This window comes from Hippocampus zosterae, chromosome 7 (assembly GCF_025434085.1).
Source record: "Hippocampus zosterae strain Florida chromosome 7, ASM2543408v3, whole genome shotgun sequence".
In the NCBI taxonomy this organism is placed as follows: Eukaryota; Metazoa; Chordata; class Actinopteri; order Syngnathiformes; family Syngnathidae; genus Hippocampus; species Hippocampus zosterae.
Window position 1 is genome coordinate 3,123,642 of NC_067457.1, and position 24,132 is coordinate 3,147,773.

Here is a 24,132-nt window from a genome sequence, read left to right on the forward strand (position 1 = left end):
AAAAAATCAATATCGAGCAATAGCCAGACGGCGATTTGTTAATCTTTCTTGGATTGAAATAGACATCGTTCCCCAACCGCTTTTTTTTGTTTCAAAAACGCCGTTCAATTCTTTTGTATTCAGTCATCTGATCACAAAGTTGATCAATTGATTCGTTGTAAATAACAAAAAATAGTGAGCTTTATTATTCGTATTATTTTTAATTTTGATCAGTAAGGTGGTTCCTTTGTTGATTTTTAAAATGAAGCTTTGCATATTTGACATGTATTTATTTTTCGCGACTCTAATTCGGTCATCGGTTAATGTATTGATTGTAATTATTCAACAAAAAGTGTAAAATAAATCTATTCGCAAACACAAATTTTGCAGTATTTTATTAGATCATTGATGAAATAATACTAAATAAATTAATCGGAAGGGAAAAAAATTGGAGGTTGAGTTGTAACTTTTCCTTCCAATTCAAACGTCGCCAAGCCCTTCTGTCGTTTGTTAGCGGCTGGCTCACCACGCGTCGCCTCGGCAACAGGAATTAGGAAAACCTCCGTCGTTTGCTTTTCAGGACACAATTCTCGGAACGGTGCCGCCATAGTTCCGTGCCGTTGCCGTGGAGATGAAGGCGACATTGTTGAGGTACGCGCGCGTCTTCCCAGGGAGTCAAACAAAATTTTTTGGGGGCCGGACTGTACCCGCAAGATGCTTGCAAGCCGGCGCGTCGCCAAAAAGGAAGCTGATCGCGCTCCCCTTTGTGTTATTTTATCTTGCGCAAATGGCTCCCAAACACTTGCCTGTGTACCTTTTTCATCAAACCCCCCCCAACCCCCCACCAAACTAATTAAAGTCTCTTTTACACAGCGAAGCAGTCACAGTTCAGTTGTTGTCAGCTAGCAGACTAGCTAAGACGCTAATCATGTTTGAGGTGCAACAATGAATACAAGTGAACACCCTTTTTCAGTGCTCAGTGTTCAATCGGGATGGACCAAGACCAAAGGTTGGTACGGAACACCCTTGAATAGCTCACGTGCCCGCACAAACATGGGGGCACAAAGATGGGAGAGCATTTTGGCCACGCCCCCCCAGCGGCTTTTGTGTCTTTGATGCTTTGTGACATTTTTCTCTTTTTGGGCAAAAGAGTTTGCAGCCGCAATCTCGCACTTGACTCTTGGCGGTCTATGCCGTCTCCCTGGTGTCGTTTCCTTCTGCTGTCGGTTCCCCCCACCCCACCCCCGACACGTAAGTAAGTGCAGCGGTTTCCTATGAGGTCAGTCGAGAGCACTTGGTGTAACTGATGGATGTCGTGGAGCTGGAATGAAAACCTGATGGAAAGGGAAAGTCTACTTAGCTTCATGCTAACAAACACTGAAAAAAACCCAAACAAACCAAAAAAAAACACCTAAGGACAATTTCGAGTGTGACGTTAACCTGCCAAGAATATGTTTGGAATGTGGGAGGAAACCAGAGTACCCGGAGAAAAGCCACGCAGGCAGGGGGAGAACGTGCAAACTAAGGTTTTAATAAGGCTTGGGGTTCTCAAAGTAGGGTTTAAAACAAGGGTTAGGCTTTCAAAGTAGGGTTTGAAAGTAAGGTTTAAAATTAGGGTTAGGGTTTCATGGTCGTTTTTGGGGGGGTAAAAAAAAACACCTTACGATACATGGTAGGTTTTTGGGGGGCACAACGTCCAATCAGTCATTTGGTGCATGACTACTGAGTAAATACGACAAGCGCATTCTTGATGTGCTCGCGTGACTACCCCAGCATGGAGTCCAGCTGCGAGCCGCCTGACCTTGAGGACGACGAGAGGAGCTGGACCGGGCGGCAAGTCCGGCAGGTGCTCCAGGAGACGCTGGCGGCCCACCGCCGCGATCTGGATCGGGTGCGTACCTTCTGGATGGAGCAGTTTGCCGAGTTCCGGTGGGTCCGGGACGCGGCCGCCAAGGCGGCGCTGAAGGCCATCGAAGACGATTGGAGCCGGCGGTGGGCGCGGCGCGAAGACGACATTTTTCAGGACCTCCAGGCAATGAGGGAGAGCGTACGGCTGCACGTGGAGGAGCACTGGGACAACATGGAGTGGCATCTGGACCGCACCGTGGACGACTGCGAACGAGAACTGCGCTGCGTCAAGGCCGTGATGGAACAGAAGGTGCGGAAAAAGACCCGGCACGGTTTAATCTTCTGTTCATCCCATGACTGGTCCCACTTTTGCCGCCTGAGTACAAAAACATGAATAGGAGACAACTTTCCAATGCTAAGTTAACATCCGTGCTTTTTACCTTCCGGTAGCAAAAGTGTTCTTGCTAACACGGCTGCCGCATAGTTCCATGCTTGGCTTTTGGGGGTAGTTCGCCCCTGCCAACATGGCCGCCTTGTAGGCACGCGACCCTCGTCCACTGTACATCTGACAACAGTGGCACAATTGGAAACACACGGACCAGACTCTTACGTCTGAATGGACTTTGACAGCTTCCTTAAAAACGGGTGGACGAGACATTGACTCGCTGTCCCATTCAATCCGGATATTGGTAAAACTAGAATAGCAAAATATGCGGGTGGAAACTCATGCAGTCGGTTTCAGGCCTCCCACGTTTCAGAATTCTACTTCTTGCGTATTCAAATAACTTGCAATGCGTGAGTGTAGGTGCAAAACCACATGTGAGCAGAACTGACCCGACTGTGCGGCTTTCCTTTGGGAAGGTGCAGGAGAAGGAGCTGCAGCTGAGCCAGCAGAAGGAGCTCAACGCCGGAGTGCTGGCCAGCTTGGAGGAGAAGAAGGCGCAGATGGGCAACGTCAAAGACGTCCTGCTGCTGCTCAAGTCCAGGCTGGAGGAGAAGGAGGAGCAGAAAGAGCAGCTGCAGCAGCTGCTGGTCTCCGTCGGCCGGCAGCTGCGGCAGGAGCGGCAGGAGAGCGCGCGCTGGAGGACCTGCGCCGACGAACTGCGCCAGTGTCTGGAGGCCGAACGCGAGGCCGGCGCCCAGGCCAGGATGGAGGCCCTCCGCCGACAGCAACGGCTCCTCCAACGCGTCGACAATGTCAAGAGTCTCGTCAAGGGCTTCGTGGGACAGAATGCCCGTTTCATGGTCAGGTCCTGCGCTCGACTCAAGTGTCACATTTTTGCAACAAAAACATAGCTTTGCTTTCGAAAAGTCTACTTAGCTTCATGCTAACAAACAATGCAAAATACCAGTGGCTGACCATTAGCATCGATAGCCACGATTTCAGGAGCAACACACATTTGGGCACAAGCAATTGAGCAACACCTCATAAGACGACGCATTTATTATTTATCCTCTGCGAAGAACACATCAAACTGAAAAATGCTGGTGCGCTGTCTTGTTTTGGCAGAGGTCTCTGAAGTGCGCCGACGACACGGCTGACCAAAATGAGATGATGGACCAGGCGGAAAAAGGTCAAGTTGGGGAGAAAGAAAGGAGAGAAGAGAAGGAGCGCCGGGCTAAAGAGAAGAAGGAAAGCAAGGAGCGGGAAAAGCGAGCCAAGAAGGAAAAGAAGGAGCGAGACAAGCGGGAGAAGCAAGCAAGCAAGGAGTGCCAAAGGAAAGAAAAGAAAGAAAAGGAATGAAAGAGGGATGGTGAAATAAACAAAGAGGACACATTTCGCTCTCTTCTCGAAAGTCCGAAGTGTTTGGCACGACGCTCTAACTTCATGGGGTCAAAAAAGGTCACAAATAAACTCAATTAATTCTTGTAAAATAATTTTCATGTCATAAAATGAAGAAAGCTATTTTAGGGGTATTAAACTGCCGAAATGGATGTTCTTGACAAAGTCAGAGGTCCAAACGGAAACCGCACGATAGCATAATAGTTCAGATAAAATATGATACGGCAATCGAGCGACACTTTTTTACAGGTGACAAACTTTTTTTCGTGCTAAAAACGCCTTACTATGCATGGTCGTTTTTTTTCAGGCTAAAAACGCCTTACTTCTAACGCCTTATACATGGTCCTTTTTTCCAGCTAAAAATACCTTGCTATACATGGTCGTTTTTTTTCAGCTAAAAACGCCTTACTATACTATGTCGTTTTTTTCGGGCCAAAAACGCCTTACTATACATGGTCGTTTTTTTCGGCTAAAAACGCCTCACTATACATGGTTGTTTTTTTCGGCTAAAAACGCCTCACTATACATGGTCGTTTTTTTCGGCTAAAAACGCCTTACTATACTATGTGTTTTTTTTCGGCTAAAAACGCCTCACTATACATGGTCGTTTTTTTCGGCTAAAAACGCCTTACTATACTATGTGGTTTTTTTCGGCTAAAAACGCCTCACTATACATGGTCGTTTTTTTCGGCTAAAAACGCCTTACTATACTATGTGGTTTTTTCCGGGCCAAAAACGCCTTACTATACATGGTTGTTTTTTTCGGCTAAAAACGCCTCACTATACATGGTCGTTTTTTTCGGCTAAAAACGCCTTACTATACTATGTCGTTTTTTTCGTGCCAAAAACGCCTTACTATACATGGTCGGTTTTTTTCGGCTAAAAACGCCTTACTATATATACTATGTCGTTTTTTTCGGGCCAAAAACGCCTTACTATACATGGTCGTTTTTTTCGGCTAAAAACGCCTTACTATACTATGTCGTTTTTTTCGGGCCAAAAACGCCTTACTATACATGGTCGTTTTTTTCGGCTAAAAACGCCTCACTATACATGGTTGTTTTTTTCGGCTAAAAACGCCTCACTATACATGGTCGTTTTTTTCGGCTAAAAACGCCTTACTATACTATGTCGTTTTTTTCGGGCCAAAAACGCCTTACTATACTATGTCGTTTTTTTCGGCTAAAAACGCCTTACTATACTATGTCGTTTTTTTCGTGCCAAAAACGCCTTACTATACATGGTCGTTTTTTTCGGCTAAAAACGCCTTACTATACTATGTCGTTTTTTTCGTGCCAAAAACGCCTTACTATACATGGTCGTTTTTTTCGGCTAAAAACGCCTCACTATACATGGTTGTTTTTTTCGGCTAAAAACGCCTCACTATACATGGTCGTTTTTTTTCAGCTAAAAACGCCTTACTATACTATGTCGTTTTTTTCGGGCCAAAAACGCCTTACTATACATGGTCGTTTTTTTCGGCTAAAAACGCCTCACTATACATGGTTGTTTTTTTCGGCTAAAAACGCCTCACTATACATGGTCGTTTTTTTCGGCTAAAAACGCCTTACTATACTATGTGGTTTTTTTCGGCTAAAAACGCCTCACTATACATGGTCGTTTTTTTCGGCTAAAAACGCCTTACTATACTATGTGGTTTTTTTCGGCTAAAAACGCCTCACTATACATGGTCGTTTTTTTCGGCTAAAAACGCCTTACTATACTATGTGGTTTTTTCCGGGCCAAAAACGCCTTACTATACATGGTTGTTTTTTTCGGCTAAAAACGCCTCACTATACATGGTCGTTTTTTTCGGCTAAAAACGCCTTACTATACTATGTCGTTTTTTTCGTGCCAAAAACGCCTTACTATACATGGTCGGTTTTTTTCGGCTAAAAACGCCTTACTATACTATGTCGTTTTTTTCGGGCCAAAAACGCCTTACTATACATGGTCGTTTTTTTCGGCTAAAAACGCCTTACTATACTATGTCGTTTTTTTCGGGCCAAAAACGCCTTACTATACATGGTCGTTTTTTTCGGCTAAAAACGCCTCACTATACATGGTTGTTTTTTTCGGCTAAAAACGCCTCACTATACATGGTCGTTTTTTTCGGCTAAAAACGCCTTACTATACTATGTGGTTTTTTCCGGGCCAAAAACGCCTTACTATACATGGTTGTTTTTTTCGGCTAAAAACGCCTCACTATACATGGTCGTTTTTTTCGGCTAAAAACGCCTTACTATACTATGTCGTTTTTTTCGTGCCAAAAACGCCTTACTATACATGGTCGGTTTTTTTCGGCTAAAAACGCCTTACTATACTATGTCGTTTTTTTCGGGCCAAAAACGCCTTACTATACATGGTCGTTTTTTTCGGCTAAAAACGCCTTACTATACTATGTCGTTTTTTTCGGGCCAAAAACGCCTTACTATACATGGTCGTTTTTTTCGGCTAAAAACGCCTCACTATACATGGTTGTTTTTTTCGGCTAAAAACGCCTCACTATACATGGTCGTTTTTTTCGGCTAAAAACGCCTTACTATACTATGTCGTTTTTTTCGGGCCAAAAACGCCTTACTATACTATGTCGTTTTTTTCGGCTAAAAACGCCTTACTATACTATGTCGTTTTTTTCGTGCCAAAAACGCCTTACTATACATGGTCGTTTTTTTCGGCTAAAAACGCCTTACTATACTATGTCGTTTTTTTCGTGCCAAAAACGCCTTACTATACATGGTCGTTTTTTTCGGCTAAAAACGCCTCACTATACATGGTTGTTTTTTTCGGCTAAAAACGCCTCACTATACATGGTCGTTTTTTTTCAGCTAAAAACGCCTTACTATACTATGTCGTTTTTTTCGGGCCAAAAACGCCTTACTATACATGGTCGTTTTTTTCGGCTAAAAACGCCTCACTATACATGGTTGTTTTTTTCGGCTAAAAACGCCTCACTATACATGGTCGTTTTTTTCGGCTAAAAACGCCTTACTATACTATGTGGTTTTTTTCGGCTAAAAACGCCTCACTATACATGGTCGTTTTTTTCGGCTAAAAACGCCTTACTATACTATGTGGTTTTTTTCGGCTAAAAACGCCTCACTATACATGGTCGTTTTTTTCGGCTAAAAACGCCTTACTATACTATGTGGTTTTTTCCGGGCCAAAAACGCCTTACTATACATGGTTGTTTTTTTCGGCTAAAAACGCCTCACTATACATGGTCGTTTTTTTCGGCTAAAAACGCCTTACTATACTATGTCGTTTTTTTCGTGCCAAAAACGCCTTACTATACATGGTCGGTTTTTTTCGGCTAAAAACGCCTTACTATACTATGTCGTTTTTTTCGGGCCAAAAACGCCTTACTATACATGGTCGTTTTTTTCGGCTAAAAACGCCTTACTATACTATGTCGTTTTTTTCGGGCCAAAAACGCCTTACTATACATGGTCGTTTTTTTCGGCTAAAAACGCCTCACTATACATGGTTGTTTTTTTCGGCTAAAAACGCCTCACTATACATGGTCGTTTTTTTCGGCTAAAAACGCCTTACTATACTATGTCGTTTTTTTCGGGCCAAAAACGCCTTACTATACTATGTCGTTTTTTTCGGCTAAAAACGCCTTACTATACTATGTCGTTTTTTTCGTGCCAAAAACGCCTTACTATACATGGTCGTTTTTTTCGGCTAAAAACGCCTTACTATACTATGTCGTTTTTTTCGTGCCAAAAACGCCTTACTATACATGGTCGTTTTTTTTCGGCTAAAAACGCCTTACTATACTATGTCGTTTTTTTCGGGCCAAAAACGCCTTACTATACATGGTCGTTTTTTTCGGCTAAAAACGCCTCACTATACATGGTTGTTTTTTTCGGCTAAAAACGCCTCACTATACATGGTCGTTTTTTTCGGCTAAAAACGCCTTGTCGTTTTTTTCGGGCCAAAAACGCCTTACTATACTATGTCGTTTTTTTCGGGCCAAAAACGCCTTACTATACATGGTCGTTTTTTTCGGCTAAAAACGCCTCACTATACATGGTTGTTTTTTTCGGCTAAAAACGCCTCACTATACATGGTCGTTTTTTTCGGCTAAAAACGCCTTACTATACTATGTCGTTTTTTTCGTGCCAAAAACGCCTTACTATACATGGTCGTTTTTTTCGGCTAAAAACGCCTTACTATACTATGTCGTTTTTTTCGTGCCAAAAACGCCTTACTATACATGGTCGTTTTTTTCGGCTAAAAACGCCTTACTATACATGGTCGTTTTTTTTTATCATCTTGTGTTCCTTAATTTTTATTGTTTATTGTGCATGTTACATTGCTCCATATACAGCACTTTGTATGCAGCGATGGCTGTTTGAAAGTGCTCTATAAATACAGTTGACTTGACTTCAAATAAAGTTGAAATAATAACAATTACAATTGTTAATAACAACAATTCTTTGGTGTTCTTTTTGTTAAAGTCAGTCACACGCACAACAAAAATAAATAAATAGAATAATTGTGCGCTGAAGTCCTGATAAAAGGTTCGAGGAAAAGGGAGACGGGCAAGGTGCCTTGCAAGACTGCTCTCTTGAATTCCAGGGTAACCACACTCAAGAATGGGGAATAGGGATGACTTCATATTGACTTATCGAAAAGGAGAGTAAAATGTATCCCCTTATCGCCATCAAAGTACTAAATTGGAATTGAAACTAATTCGTCATGTTCTGTTATGCACTACAAATATATAATTAAGTTGGTCGACAACCTCAGCCGTGATGGTCTAGTGGACTAAAACTTTGCTTTCAACAATTGTATGGAGATGGGCTAAAATTTTGCCCATCTCCATACAATTGTTGAAACTTTTTTTCAAAATAATATAAAAGAAAATGCTCTCGTAATTTGTGTTTTGTCCCGTCACATGCCAGAAAACAGGCAAAAATGTTGTTTGTCGCTTTCCAAATCTACATAGGTGCATATGCTGGTGAGAAGAAAAGGGGACTCGAACACGAGTACACTGAACCCATGTATAGTAAGGCATTTTTTAGCCTAAAAAAAAAACGACCATGTGTAGTACGGTATTTTTAGCTGAATCCACACAATGATGCACTGTGTGGATCCCGTGTCGATGACACCTGCTGCACTTTCAAAATCCCTGCAGGCAACCCGCTTGACAGATTGAACGGACCGATTGGATGACAAAGTGTATCCAATATCCTGGAAAACATGCCGGACAGCGGCCCTCCAGGACCGGAGAGTTTGACACCTGTGCTTTAGAAGGAAGACCAAAAGCAACGTTGCAATTTTGAATTCTTGGTTTTTATTCCTTCAAATGCAAGTCACATCAGGAGGAGGCTTGCTCAGCAAATGCCGACATAAGTCGCCCGCTTAACAGGACTTCAAATAACCACTCAAGAATTCTCACGCCCACACTCAACCCCAACCCAAAACAACAACAAAAAAGTCTCGACTTAAAAAAAAAAAAAAAAAAACGTTTTCTCACATCATCAACAGAATTGCAGTCAAACTCCTAAAGAGGCATAAATAGCCAGCAAGGACGCAAATGCCCGTCAGGAACTCTGGAACCTTCTGTCCAAGTGTGTCCATGCGTCCTTCCTGGTTTTGGAAATGTCGCAAATCCTCGAGAGAACACGGAGCAAGTTTCTCTCTTCATCGCGCTTGGTTTCTTTTTCAATTTGGTGCGCTTCACGCCGATTAAGTCTCAGCCGCCCACTTCGCGCTTTTGTATCAACAACGGAAATTTTGAAAAATGAAGTGCTTGAACTTAAGCCGCCGCCTGTGCGCTTTACATATTTTAACTCGCGTCCGCAAATCATGTATCATACGAAATAGCGAGACTCGGCTTGCTTCGTGAGGCGCACGGGCGACTTCCCAAGCTGAGCGTTTTTGGGACCTTCTTGCGAAGTTGCGAGAACGGGATTTTTGTCGGGCCTCCTTGCACCTTTCCAAATTGTACTTTGTGAGTCTGCGCACAAGTTTCGCAAAACACGTGGCAAAGACAATAAAACGGAGCGGTGCCTTGAGATACGAGCGTCTCAACTTGAATGTTTTTAGAGCGATTTTTTGGGGTGGCGGGGGGTTGTCTTTCAAAAGTCAAGATAAACAAAGGACAAAGTTCTGTTCTTGTAAATCAGTCAAATATTCTTTTCTGCCGGTAATTCACATATTTTATTTTATTTGTTACATATTTTTCAAAGCCGATCAAGGAATTTTATCGTAACAGATATCCGGATTGGTAGCGGCCTAACAAATTCCGCATCGGTCGATTTCTCATGAAAAACAGGTGAGGTGGGTTTTTTTTGGGTGGGGGGGGGGCTGGAGTGGCCTTTACAACCATTCTTCTGGACAAAAGATGATTAGAGATCACAAAACAAATTCAAAATGTATCTCAAGGCACCACGTTTTTGGTTCTTGCGCTCTGTCAGATTCCGTTATCGGGTCAAACAAAACCAACCAAAACGACAAACAAAAAATTTGGGCGAGCACCAGTTGAGCGAAGATGAAGACCGACAGGCGAGCGTCATCCAATCCGATGAGCGCCGGTTGCAGTCCAAACCATCCGAGCGGGAAGCGCTCAATACTGAGAGCAGAGGGGCCCCGAGATCTTTCGTTGGAAAGCAAAAGCGGAGGGGCTGCGAGAGGGGGGGTTGGGGGGGGCGTTTTAAGTGCGGGGCAGCCTGCACATTTCACAGTGCTCGGTCCCGGGCTGGTTCATGAACGTGCAGTGCGCGCAAGACCACATGGCAGAGGAGGACGGAGGTGCCGACGGGTCCCCCATGCTGTCGAAACCCACCGAAGCCGACGGCTGCCCCCCTACCGTGCCTGTTGGCGGGAGAGGAGACAAACGTCACTTCTCCACGTGCACTCATTTGGGTATACATTTTTTTTTTTTGTCTTTAGGAAAAGAGCGAGATTTTGCGGATGGATGTTGCAGACCACACCAGCGACGGAAACATCAAATTATGTTTTGGATCAGACTCATCAACTAATTGAAAAAAAAAAAATGAAATTGACAGATAAAAAATAATTTGGTCATATCTGTCGTCCACGCATCAAATCCAGTCAAATATTGAGAGATGATTTGCAGCTCCCGCCACGTACTTACCGCACAGCTGTTCGATGGTGGCCCACTGCTCCGACTTCTTCCAGGTCTCAGCGAGGTCCCCGTCGGATGTCTTGACGGCATCCAGCAGCAGGCCGATGCTGTCCTGCAAAACGGGCGCGCCGTGCGGGCCAAATCAGGCGGCGGTGGCGGCGGTCACGCACGCCGCTCGCTGGCGCATGGTGGGTGGCCAACTCACCCTCAGAGGCATGACCTCGTTGGTGACCAGGAAGAGGAGCAGATGGAAGTCGGACACGATATCCAGGAAGGACGCGGAGGCGCACTGCGACAAATACGTGGCCAGGCTGTGGAAGTCCTGAGGAGAAAAGCCGCAGCTATAATTGGAGCCGATTTCTCAGGGTTGGGGGGGGATCCTACGAGCCCCTTACTTGCGTCTCTCCGAGGATTTCTCGGTTCTCGATGGGGAAGCGCTGAGTGGAGCTGAAGGTGAAGTGGGGGTCCTTGGGGAACGTCGTGGTGATCTGAGAAAGAAAGCGGAGAGCCGCCACATGGGGGCGACAAACGAGCGCGGGGGGGAAGACGACGACGCAAAAGGGAACTCACGTCAATGATAAGATACTCGACGGGAAGAGGGCGTGCCAAGAAGGTGACGTCGTTGCCAAATTTGTCTTTGTCCTGTTGACAGAAACGCCAGCTTGACGGCCGCTTCCCAAAAGCAACACAAGAGGGCGACGGGGAGCGCGACGCGGGTGTGCGCTTCCGAGCGTTACCTTGAAGAAGACGTCCGGGACGTACTGCTCGGGACTGGACTCTTTGGCGTAGCCCAGCTCGGGGGCGTCCTTGCAGGGCAGCAAGCACTCCTCCCTCACCAGGGCCATGCATTGATTGGACACCTGGTAGCCCTCGAAGTGCACCTGGTTGTCCGGACCGCCTGGGAACCGGTCGCAACATCCTCAGCGGTCGGCGACAATCGGCAAATGTGCACACGCGTGGACGCCAAAGTGCGGCCTGACCTGTGGCCACCACCGTCACAAACTTGGAGCCAAAGTGTCCGTCTCGGGAGAGTTTGCAGGGGTTGGAATGTTGGTTTTGGAAGTAGCCCGCCGTGATGCACTCCTCCGCGCTCAGGAAGTGCGAGTCCTGTTGGCAAGAACCAAAATCAGATGGGAGGGGCCGGGAGGGCAAAGTTTTGAAGCGATTCTCCAAGTGTGACTTTCCATTTTTAAACATGATTACGAAATCTACCCGACCTGGTTTCTGGTGAAGCGGACAGTCCCGATCCTGGTGTCCTCGGAGATCAGGTCGGAGAAAATCCATCCCACCTGCCCAAATAATTTCAGTGTGAAATGGCGAAAACGTACCGCAAGTGAGGCACGCGTCAAGATGCCCCCCACCCCCTCTCGTCGCGGCGAAAAGAGGCAACCCACCTTCCGAAGGCCAAGCTTGGCGGCGATCTCGTCCACGGCTGCGGCTTTGGGGTCCTCCAGCAGCTCCAGACTGTTCTGAGTCGCGTTCTGAAGGCAGCGCAAGTGCAGCGTGAGCTTTCGGTGACACTCGCGGCAAATTTCAACTTGAGCACACAAACGACTTGAAGCGAGCACACTCGGGGGGGCTTGTATTTCGGACAACCTGCGGAGGCTCGTAGATGGCGGCCACCTCGGCTCGGATGCCCAGCGGGATGTCTTTGTGCTCCGTGTACCTGCCGAACAGGTAGCCCACCCTCTGGCTGCCCGTCTTGCGCCAGAAGTCCAGGAAGCGGTCGGCGATGGTGTGGTTCTCAAACATGATATTGTCCACGTGTCGGTATTTCTGCCCAGCAAAGAGAAACGCCGTCGACTCAAAAGCGCAAGTCTGCAACGGCGGCTTTCTTTTGAGGGCAACGGCGAAGGGTTCAAAGGCCCAAAAGGTGGTCGTGCCCACCTGTCTGTTGAGCGTGATGGCGCTGGGCTGGCACTTGGTGCAGATGCCCTCCGGCCAGGGAGGGTGACCCTCGCAGCCCGACTTGATCTTGCAGCTGATATTCTCCAGGGCGGCAAACTTCCCCCTTTACATAGCACATCAGATTTTTTTATTTTTCTTATTTTTTTACATATAACGAAGAAAGGCAGAGAAGCGCTCACTTGTCGGCTCCTCCGGTCAGCTTTCGCAGGTACGCGTGGAACGACATGTGCTTGACGGGCGGGTCCAGGTGGTTCAGGTAGTCTTCGTCAAAAGGCTGCCAGAGGAGAGAGAAAATGCGGAAGGAGAAAAAGACAAACGAGAAGACGATTATGAACAAGGTGGAGGAGGAAAGAGGAGGAGGAGGAGGAGGAGAGTCTTGTTCTGACCTCCAACGGCACGCAGTGCACACACTTGCCCAGGGCGCCGTGGCGACATCTGCGGCCAGAGAGGACAACTTCAGTGAGTTGAGCAGACAAAAAGTCACGCTCTTGGTGTAAAACAACAAAGTTGAAGTGCGTCAAGGGCTTTCGTGTCTTTAGCATTATTTGTCGGAGACCTCTGCTTGTATGCGTTTCTGCTAAAATTGCCCAAACATAGATGCTAATACCAGCTAGCTCCTCGAGAGCATTTCACACTGTGTGGTAGCATTAAGCTAGCGCACGCTGCGCGCATCTCTAACGTGTGCGTCGCCTCACAGCTGCGCGTCTCGGTTCCTGTAGATCTTGCCGTCCTGTTTGGTCAGATACTGGTCGATGTCATCCTCCTGGATCTGCGGCGCCGACTGGGGGCGGGGCATCGGGAAGGACGAGGAAGCGGATGGCAATGATGACGATGAGTGCGGGGCGGCCGTGTCCATCACCTCGGCGGACGATGACGATGAGGAGGCCGGCGAGCCCGAGGGGAACAAGAAGAGCATGTCGCCGTGCCTGCCCAGACCGCACAAAAAGATAAGATAAGATAAGATATCCTTTATTTGTCCCACACTGGGGAAATTTACAGCCTCCAGCAGCAAGAATGTGGGTAGAAAGAAGGAAGAAGAAAAAACAAACAAACACTGTTCAATTAAGTGCAATAGAAATACTAAATAGATAAATCGCAAAAAGCCAACTTAGTGAAATGACTTCACGTCCGCCGTTGCTCACTTAATCTTCAGCAGGCTGAGGCTTTTGTTCTGCGAGAGGATTTCGCCGGTTTTGTTGCGGTTCAGGTAAAGGGAGAAGCGGTTGGAGTTGAAGCCAAACTCTTTGGCTACCTGCAAACACAGCCACCACCGGAAACAGAATCAAACACAAGTCAACTCGGTCATTTTGAGTACTGTATCTGCCGCTATCTTTTTTTAGGCTGGCACAAAATGCCAGGCAAAGATGTTTTTTTATTTAAATTGTGACATCAAGTACAAAATGACTAATAATTCTAACATTCAGAGAACAACATTCTCGACTTCATGTGCAGCATTGCAATCGACTGTACAAATGAACGGTACCTTCTTTAAAAAGGCAGCAGCAGTCTCCCGCTTCGTCAAAGGAATTTTCTTCATTCCATCTGGGGATTGAACACGGATGATCTACAACCACACCCCCACCCCAAAAAAAACAACAACAACAAATGAGAACATGTTTTAGAACATCTTTTCACGGCCAAAACTGCACCCTGCTTCGAAATAGTACAATGTAAAACCATAAGGAATCGATTAAGAAGACAAATACACAGAATTTACAATAAAAGCAAGTCTAGAGTCAATCTTAACAAGTAGCCCAACACTACAGTGGAGCAGTGATGACAGTGCAAAACAAAAAGATCTGGCAACCACTTTGACGAGGAGTTCATTGAGGTTCATGCAACCAAATCCAACAAAAAAGCAACTTTTGAACATTGCCAGCCTTTCAACAAACCATTGTCAGATGTTGAAGATGTTTTCTTTTTTTTCCAAACGCCAAAGTTATGTTTGTAGTGATGAGAGAAAATCAACATTGTCATTCATGGAGCTGCCTTTAGCCGGTTAGCCGGCTCGGCCGGTCCACTTTCAACGGGCCGTCACGTTAGCCGGCTAACAAGCTAATTGTGCTGCCTCATCACAACAACCAGTTGCTGCTAACTGCTAACGCTAACCGGGCTAGCTCGGCTTTGCCTCAGCTGAGCCCAGGAGACGACAAACGTCACTTTTGGCTCGCTCACTTGTTTGTTCGTTTCTACTCACGATAGTTTCGGCCATGATGCTCCCCTCGCTGGACACTGAATGTTGTCGTCCGCTGCTACAAGTTGACGAACGAATGCGCTTTCACGACGTTTGTCAACAAAACTCCATCCCAAAGCAGGTGCACCCAACAATTGTGTCCGATGCGGAAGCAACGAGTCCCTTTTCCAGACGATCCCCCTGGAAACATGTTTCAAGAAAGAGTTTCCGCTCATCTCTGCCCCGAAAAAAACAGTACTGTATTTATTTTTTTTAAATTTGGAAAGCAATTACTACAATGAGATAATTGGATGAAATTGATTATCATGTTTCAATTTTACCAAGTGAAATCAACTGAATTGTCACGAATGATTCGATTTATTAAAACAATAATTCTTTTCAATAACCACCTGTTGATTTGTCAAACATTTTTTACAAATGTATCTCTCAAATTATTTGGATATATTTTTACTTTACTCATTTGAGCCATTATTACAATGAGATAAAAAACGATGATACACATACATGTAATGTTACGAATAATATTACTGTATATTTTGACAATCCTCCTCATTGACAATATGGACATTGGAATTTTACTTTGTTATTTTTTATTTTGTTCATACTGTAAAGAAGACAAGCAAACAAAAGATCTCCATCACCAGCATTTTTTTTTAAACCTTTATTTCTCCGATTCTCTTTTACCATGCCGAGCTGGCTGCAAAGAAAACCAAGCAAAGTGCAAGCAAACACAAATAAACAACTGCAAAGAGTATGTTTTACTGTCTGTTTTGATGATGACGACGACCGTAGAAAAATCTAGACAAGGATCACTTAAGCGAAAAAAAGAGAAGATGCAAGGAGACACGTGGTGTGGCTGCTTTTTTAACGATAAATCAACAAGTCCAGAGTCAACCGTGAGCAAAGATGGATGAACAGACTCGCGACCACCACATTGTAGCTTCAACCCCAGGCCGCCCGGCAAACAAGAACTTTACAGAAGATCGCAATCCTAAACACGAGCAGCTGCTGAGTCATGACCACAACATTAATTTAAAAAAACCTCCTTTTCCATTTTTTAATGAATTAATTTATTTGTGTGTGTGTGTGTGTGTTTCCGGACGAGCTCAGATGATTCCGTACTGGGCCAGCTCGTGCAGCTCCAGATGATTGAAGGCCTCCCACGGGCAAATGACTGTAATGTCTAAAACACACACACCCACAAGCACACATCAATATATACACACAGACGACATGTACAGACGTGTGCTTTGTCATCACTTGTAAGATAATTGCGCAGACGACACCAAAAAGGAGTCTCAACATTTTGAGTTTAGCATCCGTGTGTGTCCAAAGACTCACCGGTTCCTAAGCCCTCCATTCCCGGGATATCATCACCGAACCTGCACGCAAGGGGCAAAAAAAAAAAGGATGCAATGACAAAGCCGACGACAATCAATAATTATTATTGATCATTCATCAATGGAATGGCGACTCGATCCAAACTATTCCCTTTTTTTTCTGTGAATCTGTTCTTTTGGAATTGCTACTTATGTGTAAATGACGCACCCCTGCACACCCTTCTTGGGGGGCTTGCTTTTGAACTGCCGAGTCTGCCTCTGCTTGAACTTGGGGGGGCCTTTGCGCGGGGTGGCGGGGCCCCCGCTCACCCGCGTGGCCGACTTGATCTCAGTTTTGGGTGCCTCCAGATTCATTTGTGCCGCCCTGGTCAGTGTGTGTGCGCGCGCTGATGCTTTTCTGTGGAAAAATATACACAAACACACACCGGTATATACGTGGCAAGTGACAATCGACACAATGTTTCATCATCGTGACCCCGATGCAATACGAGTAATCCTAATCCTGGGCTCACTTTAATAATCTGCCTTCAATCTGGTTAGCGAAGATGCCGCACAAGTGCTGAGCACACACTCGCGCTCTTAAGCGTCGCATCTCTCAATGACAACCGCACAAAAACACAAACGTATTATTCACTGAGCATTTTAAATAGGACAATTTATTTATTTTACAAAAAAATGCATTTAAAATGGAAATGCGGTAGCCTTTTGTTCATTCAAATTTACAAAATTAAAACTGGCAATCAAGTATTCATCCTAGTTTCAAAAATGCTTCAAAATCAAATGTGCAACATTGTCTAAATGGACAAGTATATTTACAGAATTGAAAAAAATATTAAGAGCAAACCTTAAAAAAGGCTGTCTGTCCATCTATCTACACAGTTTGTGTGCAAGACCCCCCCCAAGAGCCAGCGGGAGGTTGGCGGGACCTCTGTGACATTAAAGTGGACGCGTTCTACTCACGTGCTGCTTTGCTTGGATGACCAACAGTCGGACGACAAGACGGCAGATGAGCGGATGGCAGCGACACGTCACTTTTATACATGTACGGCCGGGATTACCGCGGACACGCCTTGTGTCATGTCGTAGATGGGGGGCGGGGGGGGGGACAGGCAACCACATAAAGGGCCCTAACTGGCTCAGAGTGACCTGCCATCACCCTGCCTGTGTCCCTAACGATGATGATGTCACTAATCTGTCATTTTCCATTACGTCATATTCGGTGACAGCATAATCCCGCCACGGTTTCACGTTGTCACGGTGACGAACTGTCAACAACACAACCACCACCACCACAAGATGCACCTGGCACTGTTTAATTGACACAAATGCGATAAATATGTGCATGTTGTATTCACAACAAGAATAAATACGTATTTCAAAGTGCAAACAGACTTGATGACGAGCGGTTGTTCATCTCATCTCAAGTCATACTCGGCGGTCTCCTCGTTGTGTTCAGCCACCATTCCCGTTGCCGGCCTAGGGAGGATCCAAAACCTTCTGCTTGAGGCAACTCCATTCTGGAAAGTTCTGCGCACATGCAAGTGGGGCACATGTTGTCAGAGGAGTCGGTAAACATTTCAAGTGAATCCTTATTTAGACCACCGTTGACGTAATGGTGACTAGTCAACTTATTGTTAGCCCTAGTCTACATTTCCAAGGCGTGGGGAGGTTTCATCGTCCGACTCCAAACTCACCAGGGGCACGTCACGTCTTTTTGAGGAGTCGAATCTCCATCTTCAAGAAGGTCTTCAGGTTGTCGTCCAGCACGTTCTCCTCGATGGCGGCCAGTGCCCGCTCACCGCCGTCGTTGTAGAAGGCCAGGAGCTGCTCGGCATGCTCGATCCACACGCAGTTGTGACAGCCGCTCATACAGCAGTGCGTCGGGGGTGCGGGAGGCGCGCCGGTTCCGCCACCGCCACTCTCTGAAGGGGCCGCCGGCGCAGGGGGTGGGCCCGGATTGACGCACTGGTTGCGGACATTCTGGTTGAGCAGAACGCCCGTCCATGATGCCGCACACAGCTGGAAAACAAGAATGTGAGGGAACTTAATCTGATGAAGACATCGATTGGTGACGCGCCGCAGTCATGCAAACCAGCATTACTACACAAAAACAAAAAAATGAATATCCAATAGGGAAGTACACTAACACTTTTTTTCTGACTGACACGGCATATCGATTCCATTTGTACTTTGGAAATACACACTTTCTATGAACACAATGACAGATAATGGTGATGAAAGACTGACTTCTTTGTTTTTGGCACATGTGATGTTGCGTCAAAACTCAAACTGACACATTGCAGCGCAGAAAGACTTATTCAATATCAGACTTTTTTCTCTTAAGTATCAGTGGTTAGGATCGGCCGCCTTGAGGAGTACTCGCCCACTACTCCATAATACGACAATCAATACAATAAGATCAGATGCTGATTATTACAAGTATTGATGGGCGTGCCTCGCAACAAACGTATTATGCTCGTAAAACGGTTTTGCTCCGATCAACCAATCTCACGGTGGCTACCGACCTTTCGTAAAGACGCCGACGACCTCGCCACGTTCACAACCAAATAAACCATCGCGAGATCCAACTAAAGTCCGTTTGGGACCCGGAATTGTTTTCAATGCTCCTCAAACTTGTCTTCAAGGGGATAAAAAGACGAACGAGCGTAAATTTCATAATCGTAGGAGTGAACGTCCTTTCATTGTCCCGGAAGTAAACCCTTGTAAACAAAAGCGTCGATTGGCCGCAAAGGGGGGAATTTGAACCAATCAGAAGCAAATATTTCTCGTGCCAATCAACTGTATGGGCGGTGCTAAGGACAAGCGTGAGTTGAAAAAACGTGTCCAACAGATGGCAGTACTTTACCGCGTCATTGTTTTCCAGTTTATAATTGACAAAACGCACATCTTATACATCCGAGAAAAACACCATTTTCAATTTGTAAAATGCACTGAAATCATGATGTTGTCGTCTCAAAGAATAAGCACAAGAAAACCATTATTTGTTCGTTTCGAAGCTGCAGTTTCACAGTGTGCTTATGTGTAGGAATCTTTGCGAGTGAAAGTAAAGCCGCAACGTCAGGTGTTATTTGCCCTTCAGTTGGCAACACCGACAGCGCCCTGAGCCCCCACCCCTCCCCCAACCCCCGTGAGCCCGCGCTGTAGTATGTTTGCCTTCCGGTGGTCCCTAAGGGGGGCTCTTTGTTTGCAAGCTGCGTCCATTGAAATGCCGCCTGACGACAGAAGTGAGACAGCGACAAGAGAACCAGTGAAGGACAGAGAGAGAGAGAAGAGAGAAGAGCAACCTTCTCACACACACCACCGAAACACTCACACACCACTGAAACACACACAATTCAGACGCTCTCATGCCGCAAGTTTTTCACGCAGGCTGACCTGGTTCGTTTTTTTAACTCATTTGGCAGGCGGTTTGAAGTCACACTAAGTAGACAACAAAGTATGCCACACACCCACCCGGGTCGTGCAGCGTGTACTTTTGTGTTCGTGTGCAGATGTGGCGCTCAGGTGTCCTCGGTCAAGGTTTTTCTCACAGCGCCGTCTTTGTCCCGAGTGTACAAAGACAACATTGTGCCAGCCTCTTGCGAGCTGGGCAAAGACCTCAAAGAATCGCTGACTAGTCCTGTTCAAACAGGAAGCAAGAATGAGAGAGGAGAATGATTGAACTATCTTTAAAGTACTTGTGTCTTTGCAAAACAAAAGCTTTTGGTCACGAAACGCGTGCACAAAAACACAGAAGAGCGAGCGAGTTTGCCGACGATGGCACGCACGCACGCCATCAAACGCCCTCCGATGACCTCGACCCGTTTCCACCGGCGGGATGTACGTCCTCCCCTTCGAAGGCCGACGGCGGGCGGGCGGGCGGACTCCGGCTCCCGTCGGGCTTTGCGCACGACAGGAAATGAGCACAAATAAATGAAGCCAAGAAATATGTACGATGAAAGAGACGCCGTGGTCCAAGTTCGATTCGATATAATTACACATACACATTCACAGCGTGTTTCCATGTGGAAGCATTCAAACATATTTACATCTCTTTGGTCACATGACATGGAAAAAGAACCTTTGGCTAGTCTAGTGTGTCGTGTCCTTTCTCGTCGCGTTGAGATTTATAGCGCGGCCTTAGCCCAATTCAGTGCCATGTTGTGTTGTGGACGGTAGTACAATCTAAAAGCAGCGTGGTAGTGTACTTTTGTGCGGTGCAGAGTTGTGTACTTTTGGTCTAATGTCGCCGACTTGCATGTTCTTTCGCGTCTTGTTTTTGTTTTTGCATCATCAGCGGATTCAATTCGGAGGACGACCGCCGCCGTCACCACTCGGGCGTCCTGTGTTGTGCCTGTTGGGACACAAGAGCGAGAAAGGAGGAAAATAATCAGACAGGAAACGCAACAAACTGATCTGTACACACAAAAATACACAAACACACTGATATCATTCGAGGTGGAAGTCCGTGTGGGCTTACGCTGCTTCCGTTTCCGTGAGCCATGTTGACTGTATCCGTCGCATCCGTGAGGTTTGCGGCGTGCAGGTCTCCGCTGCCGGCTGTAGAGTGGGCCGATGCTCTGGGAATGGTGGAATCGTAGGGTGCTTCCGGAGGATTCTGCGAATGGGGTTGGGGGTGGGGGGGGGGACATCCAAACAGGTTCAAGATGGCGTGGCACATGCGAGAGGGAGCATCGGAGACCGGCATGCATGCCGTCAGCGTCATACTCACAGACGCCACGCGGGCTTTGGTGATGAGCGCCAGCTCGGTGGGCTGGTACACGCAACTCCTCAGCTGACCCATGTAGCCGCTGTACGGGGACACCACCGTGCCGCCTGCAAGGACACAAAAACAGTCATCACCTTTTAGTTCAACCACGCTTCATTGCCTCTTACTCCGCTGTGTGTATTTTGGCCTGTTTTACTGCCATTTCTCCTTTCTCTTTGGCTATATGCAACCTTTTGGCCTGTTTTACTGCCATTTCTCCTTTCTCTTTAGCTATATGCAACCTTTTGGCCTGTTTTACTGCCATTTCTCCTTTCTCCTTAGCTATATGCAACATATTGCATTTTCCTTTTGCTCAATTTAATTATTTTAGCATTGCCGTTATTGTGTTCGCTGAGCCGAAGACGCATTATGATGGACAATAAAGATTGAGTATCGTGTTCTCCTCCCTCTTCCTGCCCTGAGTTGGTCACTAAGGAGACAATGTCAACACGCGCCGCCGGGACGCGATGGGGTGCTCAGGGACACGGTTAGGCAATAACATTACACATTAACCGGAAGCTGCCATTTTGCTGAATTGTTTTCCGCCAGGTGATGGTTCAACTCACGTTAAACATTCACGTCGGCTCCCAACCGAGGAAAATGTCTTCATTTTGATGTTTTTGGAATGTGTGAGGAAGTGGCAGTACTTGCAGAAACAAATGTAAGCACGGGAAGAACTGAGACTCAAACCTTGAACCCTTGAACTGCAAGGCAGTCATTCAAAGCATGAGACCAACGCATTTTTTCTGGTTTGTTTGTAAGAAAAAGACAAAAAATCACACTCGGACCTTGTGCGGGTTCGTCCATGGTGAAGGCTTTGTTCTCAATGTTGCCGGCGAAGACACTGCGAGAGTTCTGCTGCTCCTTGAGGATGTTCTCGTAGCTGACGGCAGAGCCCGAGTAAGCGTCCTCCCTAAAGACGAGGTCACCGTCTCCGTCCCCGGCCGAGCAGCACACTTGAGGGATGGTGACCAGCGCCAGGAAGACCCAGCCGTTGGTCACCAGGGCGACGGCCAGCGTGGGGTCGTCCCAACGAGGCCCGCCGTTGCCCTGGGCTCGATTCCCGTGGACGTACATGGCGATCCACGCCCCCCAGATCCCAGCGGAGAGGAGGGTGCACGCCACGATGAGGGCGCCTTCCCTCTTCCACTGCTTGTGTTTTCCCGCCATGACGCCCAGGCCTGCGCCCAGGGCGGAAACGAGGAGCGCCATCACGTAGATCAGCGCCATGACGAAGTCGGCGTTCGCTATGTTGCAAGGCACAGCCGCCGCCACGTCGCCATCGACCGCCGAGTTGTCCGGCCCCAGCGGGTGGCGCACCACCGTGATGATCAGCCACTCGGCGTTGATGAGCACCTCCACCGACCACAGAGCCAAGGCGGCGAGGCACGAGCTCCCCGCCCGCGGGGCGCGGTTGGTCCTGGCGAGGGCATTGAGCCGCACGGCTTGAACGAGGAGGCACGAGAAACAGCCGGCGAAGAGAACGCCGAACAGGAAGCGGCGCGAGGCGCAGGTGGAAAAGTTCTTCCCCACGATGAAGGCAAAGGTCAGGCCGAAGAGGCCGGCCGCGCACGCCAGGAAGATGGCGTGCAGGGCCACCGCGTTCCTACGGTTGCGGTCCCTCACGAAGGGCACGTTGGCGAGCAGCACCATGAACAGAACCAGGCTGACGACCGCGCCGGCCGACGCCAAGGCCTCCAGGACCACGCCCCACGCCGCCTCCAGGTCGCACAGCTTGAAATAGAGGGACGACACTTCCGGACCGCAACCCGTAGGTCGACTCGCGTCGGACGCCATCGCTCTCCTCAGCAACACTACCTGTTGACATGCACACACAACAAAAACACTTGTGTGAACCACATACATACACACTCGGTCTCACACTCTCACACACACACACACACACACACCAATGCACAGAGACTTTTTGGCAGCTCTGAGATGAGGAAGACATTAATGTTTAACCCAAGTCAAATATTTCAACTTTCACGCGGGTGAAAGTGCACCAATGTCCAACGCGAGACGCTTCCTAAAAGTCGGACCGACGTAGTTTGGTGTAGTTTAGTCTGGTCTACTTTATTGGAGTGTTGTGCCGTTCACTGCACTGCGAGATTGTTTCATTTGGTGCTGTGCGGTGGCGTTCGGCAGCGTAGTGTCGTGTAGTTTATTCATTCATTCATCTTCCGAGCCGCTTGATCCTCACTAGGGTCGCGGGGGGTGCTGGAGCCTATCCCAGCTGTCTCCGGGCAGTAGGCGGGGGACACCCTGAATCGGTCGCCAGCCAATCGCAGGGCACACAGAAACGAACAACCATTCGCATTCACACTCACCCCTAGGGACAATTTAGAGTGTTCAATCAGCCTGCCACGCATGTTTTTGGAATGTGGGAGGAAACCGGAGCACCCGGAGAAAACCCACGCAGGCCCGGGGAGAACATGCAAACTCCACACAGGGAGGCCGGAGCTGGAATCGAACCCGGTACCTCTGCACTGTGAAGCCCACGTGCTAACCACTAGACTACCGGGCCGCCCTGTCGTGTAGTTTAACGGAGTTCAATTGCGCGCGGTGGAGTTAATTGTCCCCCCACCAGTCACGTGACCTCGCGTCAGCCGCGCCTGTGCGATAGCGACAAGGTCCCCGTGACGGTTGCCGTGGTGACCGTGCACCTTGGCATGATTGGCATTTCTCAAGCATCCACATCCCAATGCTCATGTGGATTGAGTTGGAAGCAAGCAGAAGTACATGCGAACGCAACACAATGAGGCAAACAAACAAAACGAGAGAAACACGAAAGACTGATATTTACTTTGTTAACTTGTCTGACAAAAAAAATAATCATAAAACGGTTGTTTTGTTAAATGCTCCCTCAGACAAAAAGTACAACCTGTATGAAGTGACAAACACAATTTACAAATGAAACGGAGTCGGAGTGATGCGTTCACGTACCTGATTGCTCGCCTCAGATTCACGTGAAGAGATCGGTCAAGGCAGGAGACAAAAGTGGAACAAACGAGGCATTCAAATCCAGGTCAGCTTGTTTGTGAGGTCAGAAAGTGAAGTCAAGTCCCAGGAGAGGTCTGAGGAGGCTCGAATGCGGCACAAACACAAACAAGCGTCAGCACAAGCTGCGGCTCTTGTACTACTCCTGCTGCTGCCGCTACTTCATGCAACAAGCACACACACACACACCTGGTGAAGGGTGTAGCGACG

At 47.3% G+C, this 24,132-nt stretch overlaps 6 protein-coding genes across 12 annotated transcripts in view; 2 read left to right on the top strand and 4 right to left on the bottom strand.

Annotated features, from left to right (window-relative positions):
• The window catches only part of LOC127604625 (uncharacterized), an 84,314-nt gene that overhangs the window by 6,232 nt on the left and 53,950 nt on the right, over positions 1–24,132 (top strand). The gene's annotated exons all lie outside the window — the stretch shown is intronic.
• On the top strand, positions 131–3,652 carry LOC127604619 (calponin homology domain-containing protein DDB_G0272472-like). 5 transcript variants are annotated; one of them, XM_052071796.1, is made up of 4 exons: positions 131–1,234; positions 1,753–2,137; positions 2,689–3,072; positions 3,338–3,652. In XM_052071796.1, the coding sequence occupies exons 1-4, from the start codon at positions 1,047–1,049 to the stop codon at positions 3,569–3,571; spliced, it is 1,191 nt and encodes a 396-aa protein (XP_051927756.1). In that variant the 5' UTR covers positions 131–1,046; the 3' UTR covers positions 3,572–3,652. The 5 variants fall into 5 exon arrangements, with proteins under 5 accessions (XP_051927756.1, XP_051927757.1, XP_051927760.1 ...); XM_052071797.1 differs by having other exon boundaries at positions 2,695–3,072; XM_052071800.1 differs by having other exon boundaries at positions 131–1,230.
• nploc4 (NPL4 homolog, ubiquitin recognition factor) lies at positions 8,893–14,985 on the bottom strand. The gene is made up of 17 exons (XM_052071782.1): positions 14,818–14,985; positions 14,104–14,184; positions 13,763–13,872; positions 13,316–13,546; positions 13,007–13,055; positions 12,800–12,894; positions 12,600–12,723; positions 12,309–12,488; positions 12,107–12,193; positions 11,930–12,001; positions 11,693–11,819; positions 11,450–11,610; positions 11,283–11,354; positions 11,108–11,200; positions 10,918–11,034; positions 10,722–10,824; positions 8,893–10,438 (listed from the first exon to the last, which is right to left on the bottom strand). Exons 1-17 carry the CDS (start codon positions 14,830–14,832, stop codon positions 10,278–10,280), a joined length of 1,878 nt encoding a protein of 625 aa, XP_051927742.1. The 5' UTR covers positions 14,833–14,985; the 3' UTR covers positions 8,893–10,277.
• On the bottom strand, positions 15,448–17,307 carry pde6gb (phosphodiesterase 6G, cGMP-specific, rod, gamma, paralog b). The gene is given in 5 exon segments (XM_052071810.1): positions 15,448–15,997; positions 16,156–16,196; positions 16,363–16,538; positions 16,541–16,551; positions 17,115–17,307. Coding segments are annotated over 5 exon segments (387 nt in total). The 5' UTR covers positions 17,197–17,307; the 3' UTR covers positions 15,448–15,920.
• oxld1 (oxidoreductase-like domain containing 1) lies at positions 17,452–18,884 on the bottom strand. Its single transcript, XM_052071811.1, has 2 exons — positions 18,680–18,884; positions 17,452–18,173 (listed from the first exon to the last, which is right to left on the bottom strand). Exons 1-2 carry the CDS (start codon positions 18,728–18,730, stop codon positions 17,859–17,861), a joined length of 366 nt encoding a protein of 121 aa, XP_051927771.1. The 5' UTR covers positions 18,731–18,884; the 3' UTR covers positions 17,452–17,858.
• Positions 19,820–24,130, bottom strand: gprc5c (G protein-coupled receptor, class C, group 5, member C). Of its 3 annotated transcripts, XM_052071792.1 has the most exons (6): positions 24,112–24,130; positions 23,869–24,008; positions 21,711–22,740; positions 20,887–20,990; positions 20,635–20,772; positions 19,820–20,508 (listed from the first exon to the last, which is right to left on the bottom strand). In XM_052071792.1, the coding sequence occupies exons 3-6, from the start codon at positions 22,717–22,719 to the stop codon at positions 20,482–20,484; spliced, it is 1,278 nt and encodes a 425-aa protein (XP_051927752.1). In that variant the 5' UTR covers positions 22,720–22,740; positions 23,869–24,008; positions 24,112–24,130; the 3' UTR covers positions 19,820–20,481. The 3 variants fall into 3 exon arrangements, with proteins under 3 accessions (XP_051927752.1, XP_051927751.1, XP_051927750.1); XM_052071791.1 differs by lacking the exon at positions 24,112–24,130 and having other exon boundaries at positions 23,869–24,100; XM_052071790.1 differs by lacking the exons at positions 23,869–24,008; positions 24,112–24,130 and having other exon boundaries at positions 21,711–22,811.